Raw genomic sequence first — 17,233 nt, 5'->3', positions numbered from 1 at the left:
ACTACTCCTGGAAAATGTATTTCTACAAAAACACTGGACCCAGAATATATAATGATGTGTTCTTTCATATTTATGTAATGTATTATGATCATTAAATCATGTTTAATTGACTTAAGTAGACTAATCTTTTAAAGTAGTTATGAGGAGGTCATTGCTTATGTAGTCGTTGAGGGCCTAGTTATAGATAATACAGTAACCATCATATGGCATTAGTTTGGTGTCTGCATGGCTGTTACAGAATGCTAGAATGTGGGAGAAGGTGTTTTTGTCTTTCTTTTTTTTTTTTTTTTGTTTTTGTTTTTGTTTTTTTTGTTTCTTTTAATTTAATTTAGTTTTTTAAAGAAATGCTTGGTAAAGGAAATTTGTGATTTAGGGTAGTCTCCTAATTCAAATTGTCTTCTGTCTGGCACATAAAAACTCTGATAGCCTAATCCTGGCCTTTACTCCCTAGAGTTAAGTATTCTAAGATCTGTTTAGTTTCTTTGAAGTGTTTCTTTACTTTGGGTTACGTGTGATTCTGTTTTGTGTCTGTAGTATAACTGTAACTGCCCTCCAACACTGAAAGACTTGCTAGTCTAAAGTCATTGTACTGAGCACAGAACATGATGACTACTTACCTTCTGACAATCTGAAATGCTGCAACTGTCGTTTTTAGAGAGGCCTATGCAATTGGGAAGAAAGAGAAACCACCCTTCTTACCAGAAGAACCATCATCATCCTCAGAAGAAGATGATCCTATCCCAGACGAGCTCTTGTGCCTCATTTGCAAAGACATTATGACTGATGCCGTTGTCATCCCCTGCTGTGGAAACAGTTACTGTGATGAATGTAAGAGATTGGGAACCCTTGTAAAGATGTGTATTTCATGTTTGGGTGGATAGTTGATAGTTTTTTATAACTGGTCTTTTTTACCTTTTTACCTTTGTTAATTTACTTATTTTTTAGCTTAAGTTGGCCTTCAATTTAATATCTTCTGTGATCTTTTATCATTACTTTTAAACAAGATCCTTAGGGTGTTTGTGTGTGTGTGTGTGTGTGTGTGTAGAGAGAGACACATACATTCACACAGAGGAGAGATTGTTTTGCCTTCATGTATATCTCTTATGTTTTTCTGGTGACTTGGAAGCCACAGAGCAGGGTATGGGATACCTTGGAACTAGAGTTAGAAACAACTGAGCTGCCATGTAGGTGCTGAGAACAACCCCAGTCCTCTGTAAGAGGAGTAAATGCTCTCAACCATTGACCCCATTTAGTTCTTTACTTTGTTTGCTTTTTTTTAAAAAAAGAATTTGTTTATTTCATATATGTAAATACACTGTCATTGTCTTCAGACACACCAGAAGAGGGCATCAGATTGTATTACAGATGGTTGTGAGCCACCATGTATTGCTGGGAATTTAACTCAGGACCTCTGGAAGAGCAGCTATTGCTCTTAACTGCTGAGCCATCTCTCCAGCCCTTGTTTTTTAATGCCCAGTTTTTGTTAAGCCATTCTAAAAACTGAAGAGTTTGTCACTCTTAGTTTTATGTTTTTGTATAATATTTTGATTGCTAGCTACATTAAATGAGTATTTGATAATGCATGTTTTGTCTGTTTAAACATTTGTTTGAGGTTGATATATGGTGGCTTTTTTTTTTTTTTTAACTCAAACATTTAGAGGTAGAGGCAGGGGGAAATTTGCATTTGAATGCAGCCTGGGTTACTTAGTGAGACCTTACCTCAATAAAACCATATTTGGGGCCTGAGAGATGGCTCATCTATGAAGTGCTGGCTGTTCTCAGTACCATATAGCAGCTCACAGGCATCTTTAACTCCAGTTCCAGAAGGTCAGATCCTTCTCGTCGTCAGTAAAGTTACTTTCCTTTGTTTGTTTGTTTTTGAGACATTTTCATCAACTAGGCCTCAGAGATGTCATTAATTCATTGTCAACACCAAGTTGCTACTATGTCGTTTCATGTTTAACATCTTATTATACATAGGTATAAGAACAGCACTCCTGGAGTCAGATGAACATACATGTCCAACATGTCATCAAAATGATGTTTCTCCTGATGCTTTAATTGCCAACAAGTTTTTACGACAGGTAGCTTTTGTACCTTTTTTAACACAAAAATATCTTTTAACATTTTTACTCATTGAACTCATTTAAATGTGTGATATATTACATATTCTGCATTTTTATGTTTGGTGTCTACAGGCTGTTAATAACTTTAAAAATGAAACTGGCTATACAAAAAGACTACGAAAACAGATACCTCCACCCCCACCTCCAATAGCACCACCAAGACCACTCATTCAGCGGAACCTTCAGCCTCTGATGAGATCTCCCATATCAAGACAGCAGGATCCTCTGATGATTCCAGTGACATCTTCCTCAGCTCACTCAACTCCTTCTATATCTTCATTAACTTCAAATCCATCTTCCTTGGCTCCTTCTGTACCTGGAAATCCATCTGCTCCAGCTCCAGTGCCTGATATAACTGCAACATTATCTATATCAGTCCATTCTGAAAAGTCAGATGGACCCTTTAGGTAAGTCTATATAGATCTCTTATTATTGAAAACAAAAGGGGTCAGTGGTGTGGTTTTGTTTTTGTTTTTTGGGTTCTTTTTTTTTTTTTTTTTTTTTTTTTTTTTTAATAATAGTTATTATTTTTGAGGTAGGGTCTCACTATGTAGACCCAAGCTGGCCTCTCAATTCACAGATTTATTACCTCTAGCTGCCTCCATCCTAGTCACTAAGTTAAAAGTTCATTTTTTTTTCTAATTTTATTATTTTATGTGTATGGGTGTTTTGTCTGTGCATATGTCTGTCTACGGTGGCAAAAGTGGGGTGTTGAAACCCTTAGTTAGAACCGAGTTACAGACAATTGATTGTGAGTGCTGGGAATAAAACCTGGTCTTCTTGAAGAGCAAGTGATGCTCTTAACCACTGGTCTATCTCTCCAGCCCCTAAAGTATTCTTCTTTAATGGACCCCTGTGCTTATTAAAATACTAAATTTTTAGCCTGTCAGTGGTAGCACAGGCATTTAATCCCAGGCCTCAGGAGGAAAACAACAAGAGAATTTCTGACTTCCAGAACAGCCATGGCTTCACAGAAAAATCCTATCTAGAAAGACCAAAAGGGAGGAGGGTCAGGGGGAGAAAGAAAGATGTTGTGGTGACCTGAAAGCAACAGCAGATTTTTGTGGTTCATTAACAGATGCATATGACTCAAGAGTTAAGAGCATTGTCTGTTCTTCCAGAGGTCTTGAGTTCAATTCCAGACAACCACAAGGTGGCTCACAACCATCTGTCCTGAGATCTGATACCATCACTCTTCTAGCATGCAAGTGTGCATACAGATAGAGTAGTCATTTACATAAAAATCAGTTAACTTTCAATACACAGGTGTCAGGTCCTATTTCATACATACTGAAAGAATTTTTTTTAGTACAGAATAGTTTATTCAGGTCATGGGGGGAGTTAAGAGGGTAGTAGAGGCAGAGAGAGAAGAGAGATGAGTAGAGAAGTAGAGGTGGGGAAGGGAATGGGGAGAGGAGGGGTGGGGGGCCTGAAAGACAATTTTAAAAGTGAAATCTACACAAAAAAGATTTCCCATTGTTCTAGCTTATCCTTTATTTAATCAATAAAACAAATAAATACAAAGACTTCTCTTAGAGCAGTGGTTGCTTCTTAACCTGTGGGTTAAAACCTCTTTGGAAATTGACCATTGGAAAGCAGATATTTATATTACGATTCATAACAAGCAAAATCACACTTAGGAAGTATTAAATAATTTTATGGTTGGAGGTCACAACATGAGGAATCATATTAAAGGGTTTTTTTTTTTGAAGATTTATATTTCTGCACTTTTTTTTTCTATCATATATGTAGTATTTTCTGAGGTTTGTGTGTGTGTGTGTGTGTGTGTGTGTGTGTGTGTATGCATGTAGGAATCTGGTGGCCCCAGCTATGTGGGTAGAGATAGAGGATGATTGTAGGGACTTGGTTCTCTGGTGCCATCTTGTAGGGTCTGAGGGTCAGATTTCTGCTTTAGGCCTGCATGTAATGCCTCCTACTAAAGCATCTCGCTGGCCCCACCTTTTATGCATAAAAAGTTTATGTAGGCCCAGGCCTTTGACTTTTCTCAGATCATCATCACTAACTCATGATACTGGGTATAGATATAATAGATAAGCAATATTACTGATTGTTGTCATTTTATTTTCATTCACTATAGTGACGTTTTCTTATGTTACTTGTTTTCTAGGGATTCTGATAGTAAATTATTACCAGCTGCCGCCCTTACATCAGAACATTCAAAGGGAGCCTCTTCAATTGCTATTACTGCTCTTATGGAAGAAAAGGTAGATTTTACTACCTTTAAAATCTAGGGTTTTGTTTTGTTTTTAATGTACATATTGTTTTCATTTTTGCTTTGACTTTTTAAAGCTTCAGCTATTGTTTTATGTGTATGTGATTATTCCTAAAGGGTTACCAGGTGCCAGTCCTTGGAGCTCCATCTTTGTTGGGACAGTCATTATTGCATGGACAATTGATCCCTACAACTGGTGAGTAAAATTAATTTTGATTTGAATCTTTTTTTTTCTTTAGGAAATAACATTGAATTTTTTATTTATCGTTTTTGTTTGTTTTGTTTATAAGGTCCAGTAAGAATAAATGCTGCTCGTCCAGGTGGTGGTCGACCAGGTTGGGAACAGTAAGTACATAATCAAAATAACCTCAGATACTTGCCTTTGAAGTAAAATGTGGCAACTTTATATTAGACAGGCTCTTATTGAATGCTTTTCACTGTAAGATTTTTAAAATATGCCAGATTAGTATAGTTTGGTTTTGTTTTTTAAAGATTTATTTATGTAAGTACACTGCAGCTGTCTTCAGACACACCAGAAGAGGGAGGGCATTAGTTCCTGTTACAGATGGTTGTGAGCCACTGTGTGGTTGCTGGGAATTGAACTCAGAACCTCGGAAAGAGCAGTCAGTGCTCTTAACCACTGAGCCATCTCTCCAGCCCTAGTATACTTTTTATGTCACAGATTCAGATTATATTTTGAATTATTTTCTGAAAATGATGATGTTTGGAAAACTTGGTTTGAGACACTGACATTTATTTAGGAGAAAATGTACACATAACTCTGTGTACGGTATGTGTGTGTTACTAGGAATTGAGTGCAGGGCTTCAGCATAGGAAATAATACGTCAGCTAAGGACATATTCTGCCCTGGAGCTTTTCTGCCCATCACTTGTGACTCCCCAAAGCTACTCAGTGTGTTGACTGACCTTCCCCTAGTAATACAGTTGGTTGACTCCTTATCTATGTATTATATATGTCAAAAGAAACCAGTTGAGCAAATGCAACTGCATATAGAGATCAGCAGTAGTCTTAGGTAAATGCTTTGTAGCACTTCTCAACAGAAGCTGCCTTCAGAGTCACAGTAACACTGTGTGCACAATGATTAATTTTATCCAGTTTTGATCTAATACTGCATTTTAACTTGTCTTGACTAGATGGTGCTGTGTATAGTCTATGAAGTTTAACTTTATAAAGTTAAATGTTTTGTGGTTTAAAAAAAAAAAAAAAACCTTTAACCACACATTTTTATGTGCTCACAACAATATTTTTCTTAATTCTTCCAGTTTTACTTTTATACTGTCTACAAGTATTTCAAATTTCTATCTGAAAATCTCAAAAAAAGAAGTCCACCTTACGTGCATGGGCTCATGACCTTTACACCTATTTCAGAGGTCACTTTGTAGTTCTTTTCCAAAACAGTGAAATGCAAACTTAAGTCCTTTTGTGCCTTTAGAACATTTGGATCTTGAAAGGGCCTCAAATTAGTAAATTGGTCCCATATTTCAGTTTTCCAGATTCTTTCCTAAAAAGTTGAGCTCTCCTGTCTTAATCCGGATGATCAAAATTTAGTTTAGTAAATATATACATTGTTAAGATTAATGTCTACCACACAAAGTTTCTCATTTTTTTTCCTAACTTGTTAATAGTTATTAAAATCTATAGGATGTGATTTTTCTTACCCGATATAAAGGATATTGATATCTGCAAGATGCATTATGGCATTAAAAATAATTAGATTTGGTCTGGAGAGATGACTAGCACCCACAACTATCTGTACCTCAGCTCCAGGGTATCTCATGCCCTCTTCTGAAACACTGTAGCTGCTGTTGCATAGACCTAGTACACAAACATACATGTAGGCAAAATACTCAAACACATAAATTTAAGTGTTTTTAAAATTAATATTCTGATTTATAAAGACATTCTTATGAAACTTACTAAATTTTTTCTTTTGTAGAGAAAATAGACTGATGAGAGACTAGTAGAATATATCATTAGAAAGCATATGAAATTTAGAGATGGTTGCAACTGTCTGAATATAAAGACAGACAGACTGGAATTGGCATCCATTTGCTGGGTATAGGACTGTGTATAGGTTTTTTTTTTCAGCTTCTATTTTCTCATTTTTTGCACTCAAAGTATTCTACTTATGCATGTAAAATACCTACATAAAGAGCATTTACATAATAATGCAAGTACATACATACCTACTTGCAAAGTAAAGGGCTCTTTTCTAAACACTGTTTATATATAATCTGTACAATTATACAATGAAATACAGAATGAAAGTACAGAAAATACTCTATCAAAACTACATTATCCTTAAAGCTATCTTAAGTAAATATAATATTTACTCAGATCTCTACTGGAACAACTTTTAAGAGTTTAAGATTAAAGGAAAGTTTTCGAAGCAGTTAGATACTTTAAAGTGTGTGTGTGTGTGCACTGACAGGTTGCAATGTAATGTAATAATGATATGTTATACCTAAGAAAAAGACTCAGTTCTTTTTTGCTTGTTTTAAACCTTTTACAGTTCGAACAAGCTTGGGTACCTAGTTTCTCCACCACAGCAAATTAGAAGAGGAGAAAGAAGCTGTTATAGGTAAGCATGCTAAAACTCTTGGAAAATAACCCCATAGCACTAGGAAATATACAAAGAAATAACACAGGAGTGGTGAGGAGGGAGCCATCACTTGTTCTCCTATCTTCCTTAAGTCTTTAGTAGTTGTCCTTAAGAAATTTGAGAGCTGGGGGTTACAGTTCAGTGGTTAGTTTCTTGCCTGTCTCATTTGAAAATATGTTTACAAAAACTGTTTATTGAGAAGTATAGAGCACACCTGTAATCCCAAGAGTTTGGAAGGCTGAGGCAGGAAGATTGTTGAGTTGGAAGCCAGTTTGTGTGACGTAACAAGACCTATCTAGGGAAGGAGGAAGGCGGGAGGGAACATAGAAAATCATAAGTTACATTTTGTTATGTATGCTCACGTGTCCATGAGATTACATGTTTACAGAGGACCAAGGAGGATCTCAGGTACCCTCCTCTATCACTCCCTGCCTTACTCTTTAGAAAAGGTAGCTCACTAAAACTAGAGCTAGACTGGTGGACAGGAAGCCCTAATAATCGGCCTGTCTCTGTTTCCACAATACTGGAGTTAAATGCAGGCATGCATGGCCGGCCACTCCTGGTTTTTTGTGTGGATGCTGTGGGTTTGGGCTCCACTCCTTGTGCAAACACTCTTACCTACTCACTGAGCCATCTCCTTAGTCCCTCAGACTTTGTTCTTTGTATTTCTTCCATTGATTACTTGGTATGTATTGGTACATGGCAGGATACAGTTTATGAAAGTTAGCCAGCTCAGTTTCCAGATTGGGGAAAACATTGTGTTTCTTTTTCTCAATCTTTCCCTGCCTTCTCTTTTCCAAAAGAAGAAACCAGGAGGTTTGTTTAGGGCTCTTATTCTCACAATGTTAATTAAGAAGCCTAGGTTTTAATATGGTGGTAGTTATTTAAATCAGGATGCAGAAACTTGCAAGTTTGATAAAGGCTATTACTGATCTTCTAATGGGCCACTCAGAATTGCTAGTCTCATGACAGATTGCACTAAACAAAGAGGATGTGTACAAAATAACAGATACGGTTCTGAGCAGACCAGTCTGAACACCTACTGCCTTACATACCATTTGCCCAACTGGTTTGGCAAAAGCACTCAAACGCTTTGAGACAGTTCAGACACTTTAGCACTATTGTTTCTGTTTAACCTTTTGGGGGGGGGGGATGTTGATATCTTCAGTTTTGATTACAAGTACTGGAATTAGTATGAATCTGTTTTGTTTGGTTTCACCCACTTCCTCCAAAAGGAAGTTAAGTGTTAAGTTAATGGGTGTTTTTTTTTTTTTTGATTGTTTGTTTGTTGTTGATTTCTTAATGTAAACTTTGAGTCTAGAAAAGCATCTTGGGGGAGAACTAGGTCACGGCCATGTTAACCTATCACTTCCTTTAAAATATGTTTCTTGTCGGTTAATGAAGGCCTTAAAAATCAGAATCTTGGAGCTGGAGAAGTAGTTCAGTGGTTAAGAGCACTTACTATTCTTGCAGAGGGTCCAGAATTTGGAAATAACAGTTGTTGAGAGGTTTTTGTTTTTAGCCAAGTTCTTGGTATGTTATTACCCAAACTGGTCTCAAACTCAAAGACTCAAATTATTATCCAGCCTACTGAGTAGTTGAGACTATAGACTTGTATCACCATACCTGTCCTGTAGGGCTAATGTGTGCAAATACATTCTAACTGCATTTGTATTGAAGTAGTTGATTCTATTCCATTTTTTGCACTTTGGAAATTAATTGTAAACAGGAAAAGAAAACCTCATTTGTCTCAGATGAATTTAATGTAAGGGTATAATACCTTGGAATTTATCTCTCCAGAAGTATAAACCGCGGGCGACACCACAGCGAACGATCACAGAGGACTCAAGGCCCATCACTACCAGCAACTCCAGTCTTTGTGCCTGTTCCACCACCTCCTTTGTATCCGCCTCCTCCCCATACGCTTCCTCTTCCTCCAGGTGTACCTCCCCCACAGTTTTCTCCTCAGTTTCCTCCTGGCCAACCTCCACCAGCAGGATATAGTGTCCCTCCTCCAGGGTTCCCACCAGCTCCTGCCAATATATCAACACCATGGGTATCGTCAGGAGTGCAGACTGCCCACTCAAATACCATCCCTACAACACAAGCACCTCCTTTATCCAGGGAAGAATTCTATAGAGAGCAACGACGACTAAAGGAAGAGTGAGTATTTTAGTTTGAAATTATCATACACTTTTTCATTTTCTGATATAACATTAAATAGGTATTTTGGAAACATTTTCCAGTGTTTCCAGTTAGTAAAGACAATTCACCTAAAATTTAAACCAAAGCCATACAAGCAACTTCCTCAGGGATACCTAGTTATTCTTAGTTTTAAAGTAGAAAACTAATGGCAATTTCATTCATTTCATTCATGATCTAATTACATTTGTCTTGTTAGTTTTCTTAAATGGTTTTTGTTAACTTTCACTCTTTAACTTTATTTTACTAGGGAAAAGAAAAAGTCCAAGCTAGATGAGTTTACAAATGATTTTGCTAAGGAATTGATGGAATACAAAAAGATTCAAAAGGAGCGTAGGCGCTCATTTTCCAGGTTAGTGTTTTGCAAGCCTTCACAACAGAATTACAAATGGGACTTTGAATATCCAGGGATTACCTATGGATATGAATAACATTGCACTTATGAGATTTTTCTGATTCGGTCTAGTTTTATAGAATGGAGGAGATGAAGCTTATTCCCCAATATGTCCATTAAAATAATCTCAGTGTAAATTCTATTGTGTAGAACTAACATTTATGGGGACTAAATTGTCCTTGTCCCTTCAAGTTATGAAATAAATGGGAAATGTCTATGGAAGGAAAGACAGGGGAGTAGCCAGAGAGTATTTTGAGGGCCTTTGCCATAAGACTACAGCTTCTTGCTGTAACGTTAACCTGTGCAGTTAAGAAGTAGTGGTAGAGTACACCTTGTTGCTGTGTTATTAGAAAAGAAAAACAGATTACAGAAGTTCCCTGGAAGTTTGTTTAAAGACTTAAAGTTAGACTATTGGTTAGTGCAAGATAAAAAAATCGATTCCTACCTAAATAATCAGACAGGAAGTAAAATTTAAATTTAATTGGCATTTGTTTGATGTTAATAGCTCATAAAACTCACGGTACATGAATGCACTCCACTCTGATGTCAACAAGCCTTGGCTTTTGTTTTGTACTAAGTGACTTGTGTACTTTATTCCATCCCAGTAGAGGTCACTGCGCCTCTTTAATCATCTAAGATGAAACTTGATACAAAGAAAGATAAAACCGTGAGAAAAGAATACTAGACTGTTTTTACTTTGTGTATATTTCTCAACCATCAACTGTGCTTTTGTTTTTAGGTCTAAATCTCCCTATAGTGGGTCATCGTATTCAAGAAGTTCATACACTTACTCAAAGTCAAGGTCTGGCTCAACACGCTCACGCTCTTACTCTCGGTCCTTCAGCCGCTCACACTCTCGCTCCTATTCACGGTCACCCCCATACCCCAGGAGAGGCAGAGGCAAGAGCCGCACTTACCGTTCACGGTCCAGATCTCATGGATACCACCGATCTAGGTCAAGGTCACCTCCCTATAGACGATACCACTCACGGTCGAGATCTCCTCAAGCATTTAGGGGACAGTCTCCCACTAAGCGCAATGTTCCTCAAGGAGAAACAGAGCGTGAGTATTTTAATAGATACAGAGAAGTTCCACCCCCTTATGACATCAAAGCCTATTATGGGCGGAGTGTCGACTTTAGAGACCCATTTGAAAAAGAACGCTACCGAGAATGGGAGAGGAAATACCGAGAGTGGTATGAGAAGTACTACAAAGGGTACGCAGTGGGAGCACAGCCCAGACCCTCGGCCAACAGAGAGGACTTTTCTCCAGAGAGACTCTTACCTCTTAATATCAGAAATTCACCCTTCACAAGAGGACGCAGAGACGACTATGCTGCTGGACAAAGTCATAGAAATAGAAATCTAGGTGGCAACTATCCAGAAAAGCTTTCAACAAGAGACAGTCACAATCCAAAAGATAATCTAAAGTCGAAAGAGAAGGAGAGTGAGAATGTTCCAGGAGATGGCAAAGGTAACAAACATAAGAAACACAGGAAACGAAGAAAGGGGGAGGAGGGTGAGAGCTTCCTGAACCCAGAGCTTCTGGAGACTTCTAGGAAGTCCAGGGAATCATCAGGAATTGATGAGGCTAAGACAGATTCACTATTTGTTCTCCCAAGCAGAGATGATGCTACACCCGTTAGGGATGAACCAATGGATGCAGAATCTATCACGTTCAAATCAGTAGCTGAAAAAGAGAAGAGAGAAAAGGATAAACCAAAAATAAAAAGTGACAAGACCAAACGGAAAAGTGACGGATCTGCTACAACCAAGAAAGAAAATGTTTTAAAACCTTCTAAAGGACCCCAAGACAAGGTAGACGGAGACCGTGAAAAATCTCCTCGGTCTGAACCTCCACTCAAAAAAGCTAAAGAGGAGGTTACAAAGGTTGACTCTGTAAAACCTTCCTCATCTTCTCAGAAGGATGAGAAGGTCACTGGAACCCCTAGAAAAGCCCACTCTAAATCTGCAAAAGAACACCAGGAGACAAAGCCAGTCAAAGAGGAAAAGGTAAAAAAGGACTGTTCCAAAGACATCAAGTCAGAAAAGCCAGCCAGTAAGGACGAGAAGGCCAAGAAGCCTGAGAAAAATAAACTACTTGATAGCAAGGGTGAGAAACGAAAGCGAAAAACTGAAGAAAAGAATGTAGATAAAGATTTTGAGTCATCTTCAGTGAAAATCTCTAAAGTGGAAGGAGCAGAAATAGTGAAACCATCACCAAAGCGGAAAATGGAAAGTGATGTTGAAAAGCTGGAAAGGACCCCAGAAAAGGACAAGACTACATCATCAACCACCCCAGCCAAAAAAATCAAACTTAATAGAGAAACTGGAAAAAAAATTGGAAATGCAGAAAATACATCTACAAAAGAACCTTCTGAAAAATTGGAGTCAACATCTAGCAAAATCAAACAGGAAAAAGTCAAGGGAAAAGCCAAGCGGAAAGTAGCTGGGGCTGAAGGCTCCAGCTCCACGCTTGTGGATTACACCAGGTATGAAGGCTGGAGTGGGGTTGGGAGGTATGGAGACAGCAAAGAGTGTCCTTTATAGGAAATGATGTCCTTTGACCTTATATTCATATATGTTCTTTAAGAGTCTGGATCATGGATCATCAGACAGATGAGTCTGGTTGCAGCATTGTTTCAGGTCAGGACAGGTGAACCAAATTGGTTTTTATAGTTTGATCATGTGTGTCTTTCTTAGGGCAGAGTAATTTAATTTTTTAAATCTAAAAAGACATCCTATTTTAAGCTAGCTTTTAAAATTTTTACTTAACCAATGTTTTATTAGAAGTAAATTTTTTATTAATTAAAAGTATATTTATTTGTTTTAGTACAAGCTCAACTGGAGGCAGTCCTGTGAGGAAATCTGAAGAAAAGACAGATACAAAGCGAACAGTCATTAAAACTATGGAGGAATATAATAATGATAATACAGCTCCTGCTGAAGATGTTATAATTATGATTCAGGTTCCTCAGTCCAAATGGGATAAAGATGACTTCGAATCTGAAGAAGAGGATGTCAAAACCACACAACCTATACAGAGTGTAGGGAAACCATCTAGTATTATAAAAAATGTTACTACTAAGCCATCAGCTACAGCTAAGTACACTGAGAAAGAAAGTGAGCAGTCTGAGAAAATTCAGAAGCTTACCAAGGAGGTGAGCCATGAGGTGATGCCACAGGAGCTCAGGAGCTCAAAGGGCTCTGTGTCTAGTGAGAAGGGGAGAGCCAAGGACCGAGATCACTCTGGGTCAGAGAAGGACAACCCTGACAAGAGGAAGAGCAGTGCCCAGCCAGACAAGGAAAGCACTGTGGACCGTCTGAGTGAGCAAGGACATTTTAAGAATCTATCTCAGTCTTCCAAAGAGACCAGGACTTCAGAGAAGCATGATTCTGTTCGTGGTTCCTCAAGTAAAGACTTCACCCCTGGTAGAGACAAGAAAATAGACTACGACAGTAGAGATTATTCCAGTTCTAAACGAAGAGATGAAAGAAGTGAATCAGCAAGAAGAAAAGACTCTCCTCCTCGGAGTAAAGATTCTTTATCTGGACAGAAAAGTAAGCTGAGGGAGGAGAGAGATTTACCTAAAAAGGGAACAGAATTTAAAAAAAGTAATTCTAGTCCTCCAAGAGACAAAAAGCCTCATGATCATAAAGCCCCCTATGAAACCAAACGCGCATGTGAAGAGACAAAGTCTGTAGATAAAAACTCTGGGAAGGAACGGGAGAAGCATGCTGCTGAAGCTCGAAATGGGAAAGAGTCTAGTGGCAGCAAATTGCCATGTGTACCTAACCCACCGGACCCTCCAGGTGAAAAAGAACCGGTTGCTGGGCAGATTGAGAAGAGCACCATCAAGCCAAAACCCCAGTTGAGTCATTCCTCAAGGCTTTCCTCTGATCTAACTAGAGAGACTGATGAGGCTGCTTTTGAACCAGACTATAATGAGAGCGACAGTGAGAGTAATGTGTCTGTGAAGGAAGAAGAGGCTGTTGCCACTATCTCCAAGGACTTGAAAGAGAAAACAGCTGAGAAGGCAAAAGAGAATTTGAATGTAGCAACAGCCAGCCAGCCAGGTGCAGACAGGAGCCAGAGCCAAAGTAGCCCCAGTGTTAGTCCAAGTAGAAGTCATAGCCCTTCCGGTAGCCAGACCCGAAGCCACAGCAGCAGTGCCAGCTCAGCAGGAAGCCAAGACAGCAAGAAGAAGAAGAAGAAGAAAGACAAGAAGAAGCACAAGAAGCATAAAAAGCACAAGAAGCATAAGAAGCATGCGGGCGTGGATGGCGATGTGGAGAAGGGCCAGAAGCATAAACACAAGAAGAAGAAGGCGAAGAAGAGCAAAGACAAGGAGAAGGAGAAAGATGACCAAAAAGTGAAATCTGTCACTGTGTGAAGGACGGATGTTTTAATTGACTTAATTACTAAGTCATCTGTATTAAATTCTGTTATAATGTAAAGAGATTCCAACCTTGTAAATAATGAATGGAAGATCCTGTGCTGCACTTAAAGTATTTGCTGCTTGATTATTTCATTTTTACATCAGAGCTTTATAACGAACTTTTGTACAGAATTGTGAGTTGTGACCATGGAACATGAGAGGTTTTGCTAGGGCCTATTATTTTTAACCACCATTAATTAGTTGGGGTGGAGTTTACTGTACTGTGAAAATTTTTCACATTTGAATTTTTTAATTGCCTGGCAAATGCTGATATCAGTTCAAAAATATCAGCAGAATGATTTGCTGAACTCATTACAGCCCCGTTATGTCACTTTTTGATTACAATAAAAGTTTTCAGTAAACTTTTCACTTGTTGAAGATGCGTATTATTTAAAGACACGGGTGTCTCGGTTCTTCTCTTTCCAAGATCCTTCTACCCTGTAAGTCAAGCTGAATAGACAAAACTTTAAACATTGAAAATGTACGTAAGACAGGGCTGGTGGAAGATCTTTGCTTTTAGTGCTTAAAAGTTGGGTTTCTCAAAAGGAGGGCGGGATACTTAACTCTCAGTGACAAGAAATTGGGCTTTTGTAGTCATGGTTTTCTTGGAATTCTGCTAGGTCCGTATTAAATTCCTTGCTGAAACAGTATCCATTTAAGCCGTGTGGCTGTGTCCATCCTCTGTCCTACTGACGAAGCAAGCAGTATGAGACTGGAGGGGTCGTCACTACTGTGTCTGGAACTCGGTGAAGGCACTCGGTTTAGAGAACCCTGCATGGATAGGGCTTGTCACTGTTAAACTAGATTAAACTGCTAGTCTGCTGTCCTGAGATGCTGCTGAGCCTTGGGCTTTGGTGGTAGCATCAAAAAGAAGGTGCGTCTAGCAGCAAGGTGCTTGGAGTGTCCTGTGTATGGTACTCCATATAATTGCTGATTCTCAGCTTTGAGTCAAGACACTTGAATGTGTTTAGTGCAACATTTTAAGTGTAAGTGATAACACCCCCTTTTTTTCCTCCATGTGTAGCCATGGAGGGAGAGGAGAACGCTGGTGCCCTCTATAACCAGCTGGAGTCACAGGTAGTTGTGAGCTACCTCATGTGGATGTTGGGAACCACATTCAGGTCCTATGCAAGAGCAACCAGCACTTGACACCATTGAGCCAAAATAACACAAGTGCTGCAGATGTGGAAGTCATCCAGAGATGCTGCCTTTGAGCCACATCAGCTTTGCTGTGACAGCTTAGCTCTGCCCTGAACCAAGCGCACACACCTGTTTTCAGGGCTAAGCTGTCTTAACCACTTCTCGATTTAACTTTGTGGTAGCAAGATTAGACTCTTAATCCCTACTGATGAGATCTATAACTTGAGCCTGTTTCCCACATTAACTAAAGGTTTGGTGCACAGAACTGTCAAATCTTATCTGATTACTCATTATTGGGCTCATTCTTGAAGCTCACTCTGCCTTCATTTTAATTGCAGCTCCACTCCTGTGACAGGTTCCTGGCTACTGATCACCTCAAAGTGTTGTTCCTTTGCAATTAAGAGCAGTTTCCCCAGCTCTGCCTGTTGCTGTTTGAACTTTGATTAATTTTTTTATAGCTTATAGGTTTGTCTTGCCAACACCCACAGAACCTGTGCCTGCCCCCTTTCCATCTAACCACTAAAACATCATACCTATATGCTGAATGTTGTTTAATAGAAACATGCAAAGGCTAGAGATACGGCTCAGTGAGTTAAGTGCTTCCACAAGTCTCAGGACTTGAGTCCAAATCCCTAGAACCCAAGTAAGTGTAGGTGCCGCATGTGCATCTTTAACTCCAGTGTTCTATACTGAGATGCTACGATGAGAAGGTAAAGACCTGTATGCCACAAACTAGACACTGACTCCTGTGGAATGGGGAAGGACCAACCCCAGGGTTGTCCTTTTAACACAGGCATTGTGGTTCATGTGTGCTTACTCCCATAAACATACATGATACAGATTTTTTTAAATGTGGAATGTAGCATTTGAAGGACAACTTGAAATACTCAAGGTTTTTGTTGTACTTACTATTTGTTAGGCACTGCCAGGTGCTTTGTACTTTATATAACCATTTAAAATACCCATGGCCCTTTGTAGTACATTTGATTTTATTTTTCTAACCTCAGTTATTAATGCTAGTGTCTGATTGATCCAAACTTGCACCTTGCTGTGTAGAGGAGTCAGACAACAGGAAGTCTCCACCCTGTTTTTCTGGTCCCCAGAAGGCCAGGTTGCATCTTACCATTATAAACTTTACTTTTTAAAAATAATGTGCATTTGTGTCTGTGGAGTTAGCACATGAATGTAGTGCCTATGTGCAGGCCAGAAGAGGGTGCCAGATTCCTTGGGACTGGACTTAACAGGTGATTGATTTGTTATCTTGCCCCAACTGGGTGTTAGGAACCAAATTCAGTATTCTCTACTGTTAAGCCATCAAGCCATCTCTCCTGCCCTTTGGGGATTGTTTTGTTAGGTTTTGTTTTTGTTTCATACTAAAGATTGAGCCTAGAAACCTTGTACATGCTAAGCAAATATCTGCCAGTACTCTATAGTCCCAGCCATCAGACTGCCCTGCACCTGGCTCCTTGTGTGTGTGTGTGTGTGTGTGTGTGTGTGGTGTGTACTTGAGTACTCAAAAAATCTAGCTTTATGAAATCTATGGCACATTGTTCAGTGTAATCACAACTTGCTTCCTGCCAAATGATAGGCAACCCCATTGCCTGGCCTCCTCAGCCTCAGTAATGGCTGAACAGCATTATACTGCACTCTTACCTGTAAAATCAATGTTTTGTGTTATTTCTAGCTTTTTGGTTTGAGACAGTCTCATACACTAACTCAAATGACTGGTTACTATATATGTAGCCCAGGCTGGCCTCAAACTACTCCAGCAGCTTCCCAAATGCTGGACCTGTAGGTGTGGGCTGACAAGTCGGATCAACCTTTATAGCCTTATGGATGGTGGTGTGAGTAGAACCCATGTGGTAAGAAATAACTCAAGCAAGTTCACTGACCTTCACATGTGCACCCTTTGCTCATGCATTTCTACAGACATGCACATATAGATAAGATGTAATAAAAATTGTGTATGATGTTTAAGAATACCCGCAAGTTACAAATGCCAGCGTTTCATTCTTTTTAGAGCTGAAACATGCCGTGCATAGTAAGTATTTCATATTTATTTGTTGAACAATTGATG

The 17,233-nt window shown here is 39.0% G+C and overlaps 1 protein-coding gene across 2 annotated transcripts in view; it reads left to right on the top strand.

The window, feature by feature from the left end:
• Window positions 1–14,382, top strand: part of RBBP6 (RB binding protein 6, ubiquitin ligase) — a 32,153-nt gene extending 17,771 nt beyond the window's left edge. Inside the window, exons 8-18 of one of the 2 annotated variants that reach the window (XM_080912877.1) lie at window positions 656–828; window positions 1,981–2,084; window positions 2,199–2,533; window positions 4,255–4,351; window positions 4,477–4,555; window positions 4,650–4,704; window positions 6,893–6,961; window positions 8,783–9,145; window positions 9,435–9,536; window positions 10,318–12,069; window positions 12,411–14,382. In XM_080912877.1, the coding sequence (XP_080769003.1) occupies window positions 656–828; window positions 1,981–2,084; window positions 2,199–2,533; window positions 4,255–4,351; window positions 4,477–4,555; window positions 4,650–4,704; window positions 6,893–6,961; window positions 8,783–9,145; window positions 9,435–9,536; window positions 10,318–12,069; window positions 12,411–13,971 (4,690 nt within the window). In that variant the 3' untranslated portion in view covers window positions 13,972–14,382. The remainder of the gene's footprint in view (window positions 1–655; window positions 829–1,980; window positions 2,085–2,198; window positions 2,534–4,254; window positions 4,352–4,476; window positions 4,556–4,649; window positions 4,705–6,892; window positions 6,962–8,782; window positions 9,146–9,434; window positions 9,537–10,317; window positions 12,070–12,410) is intronic. The other variant, XM_080912878.1, reaches the window with a different exon arrangement.
• Window positions 14,383–17,233: the final 2,851 nt, after the last annotated feature.

This window comes from Micromys minutus (assembly GCF_963924665.1).
Source record: "Micromys minutus genome assembly, chromosome: 2".
Taxonomy (NCBI): domain Eukaryota; kingdom Metazoa; phylum Chordata; class Mammalia; order Rodentia; family Muridae; genus Micromys; species Micromys minutus.
The sequence above is the reverse complement of the archived record's forward strand: the minus strand, read 5'-3'. Positions and strand labels throughout refer to the sequence as shown.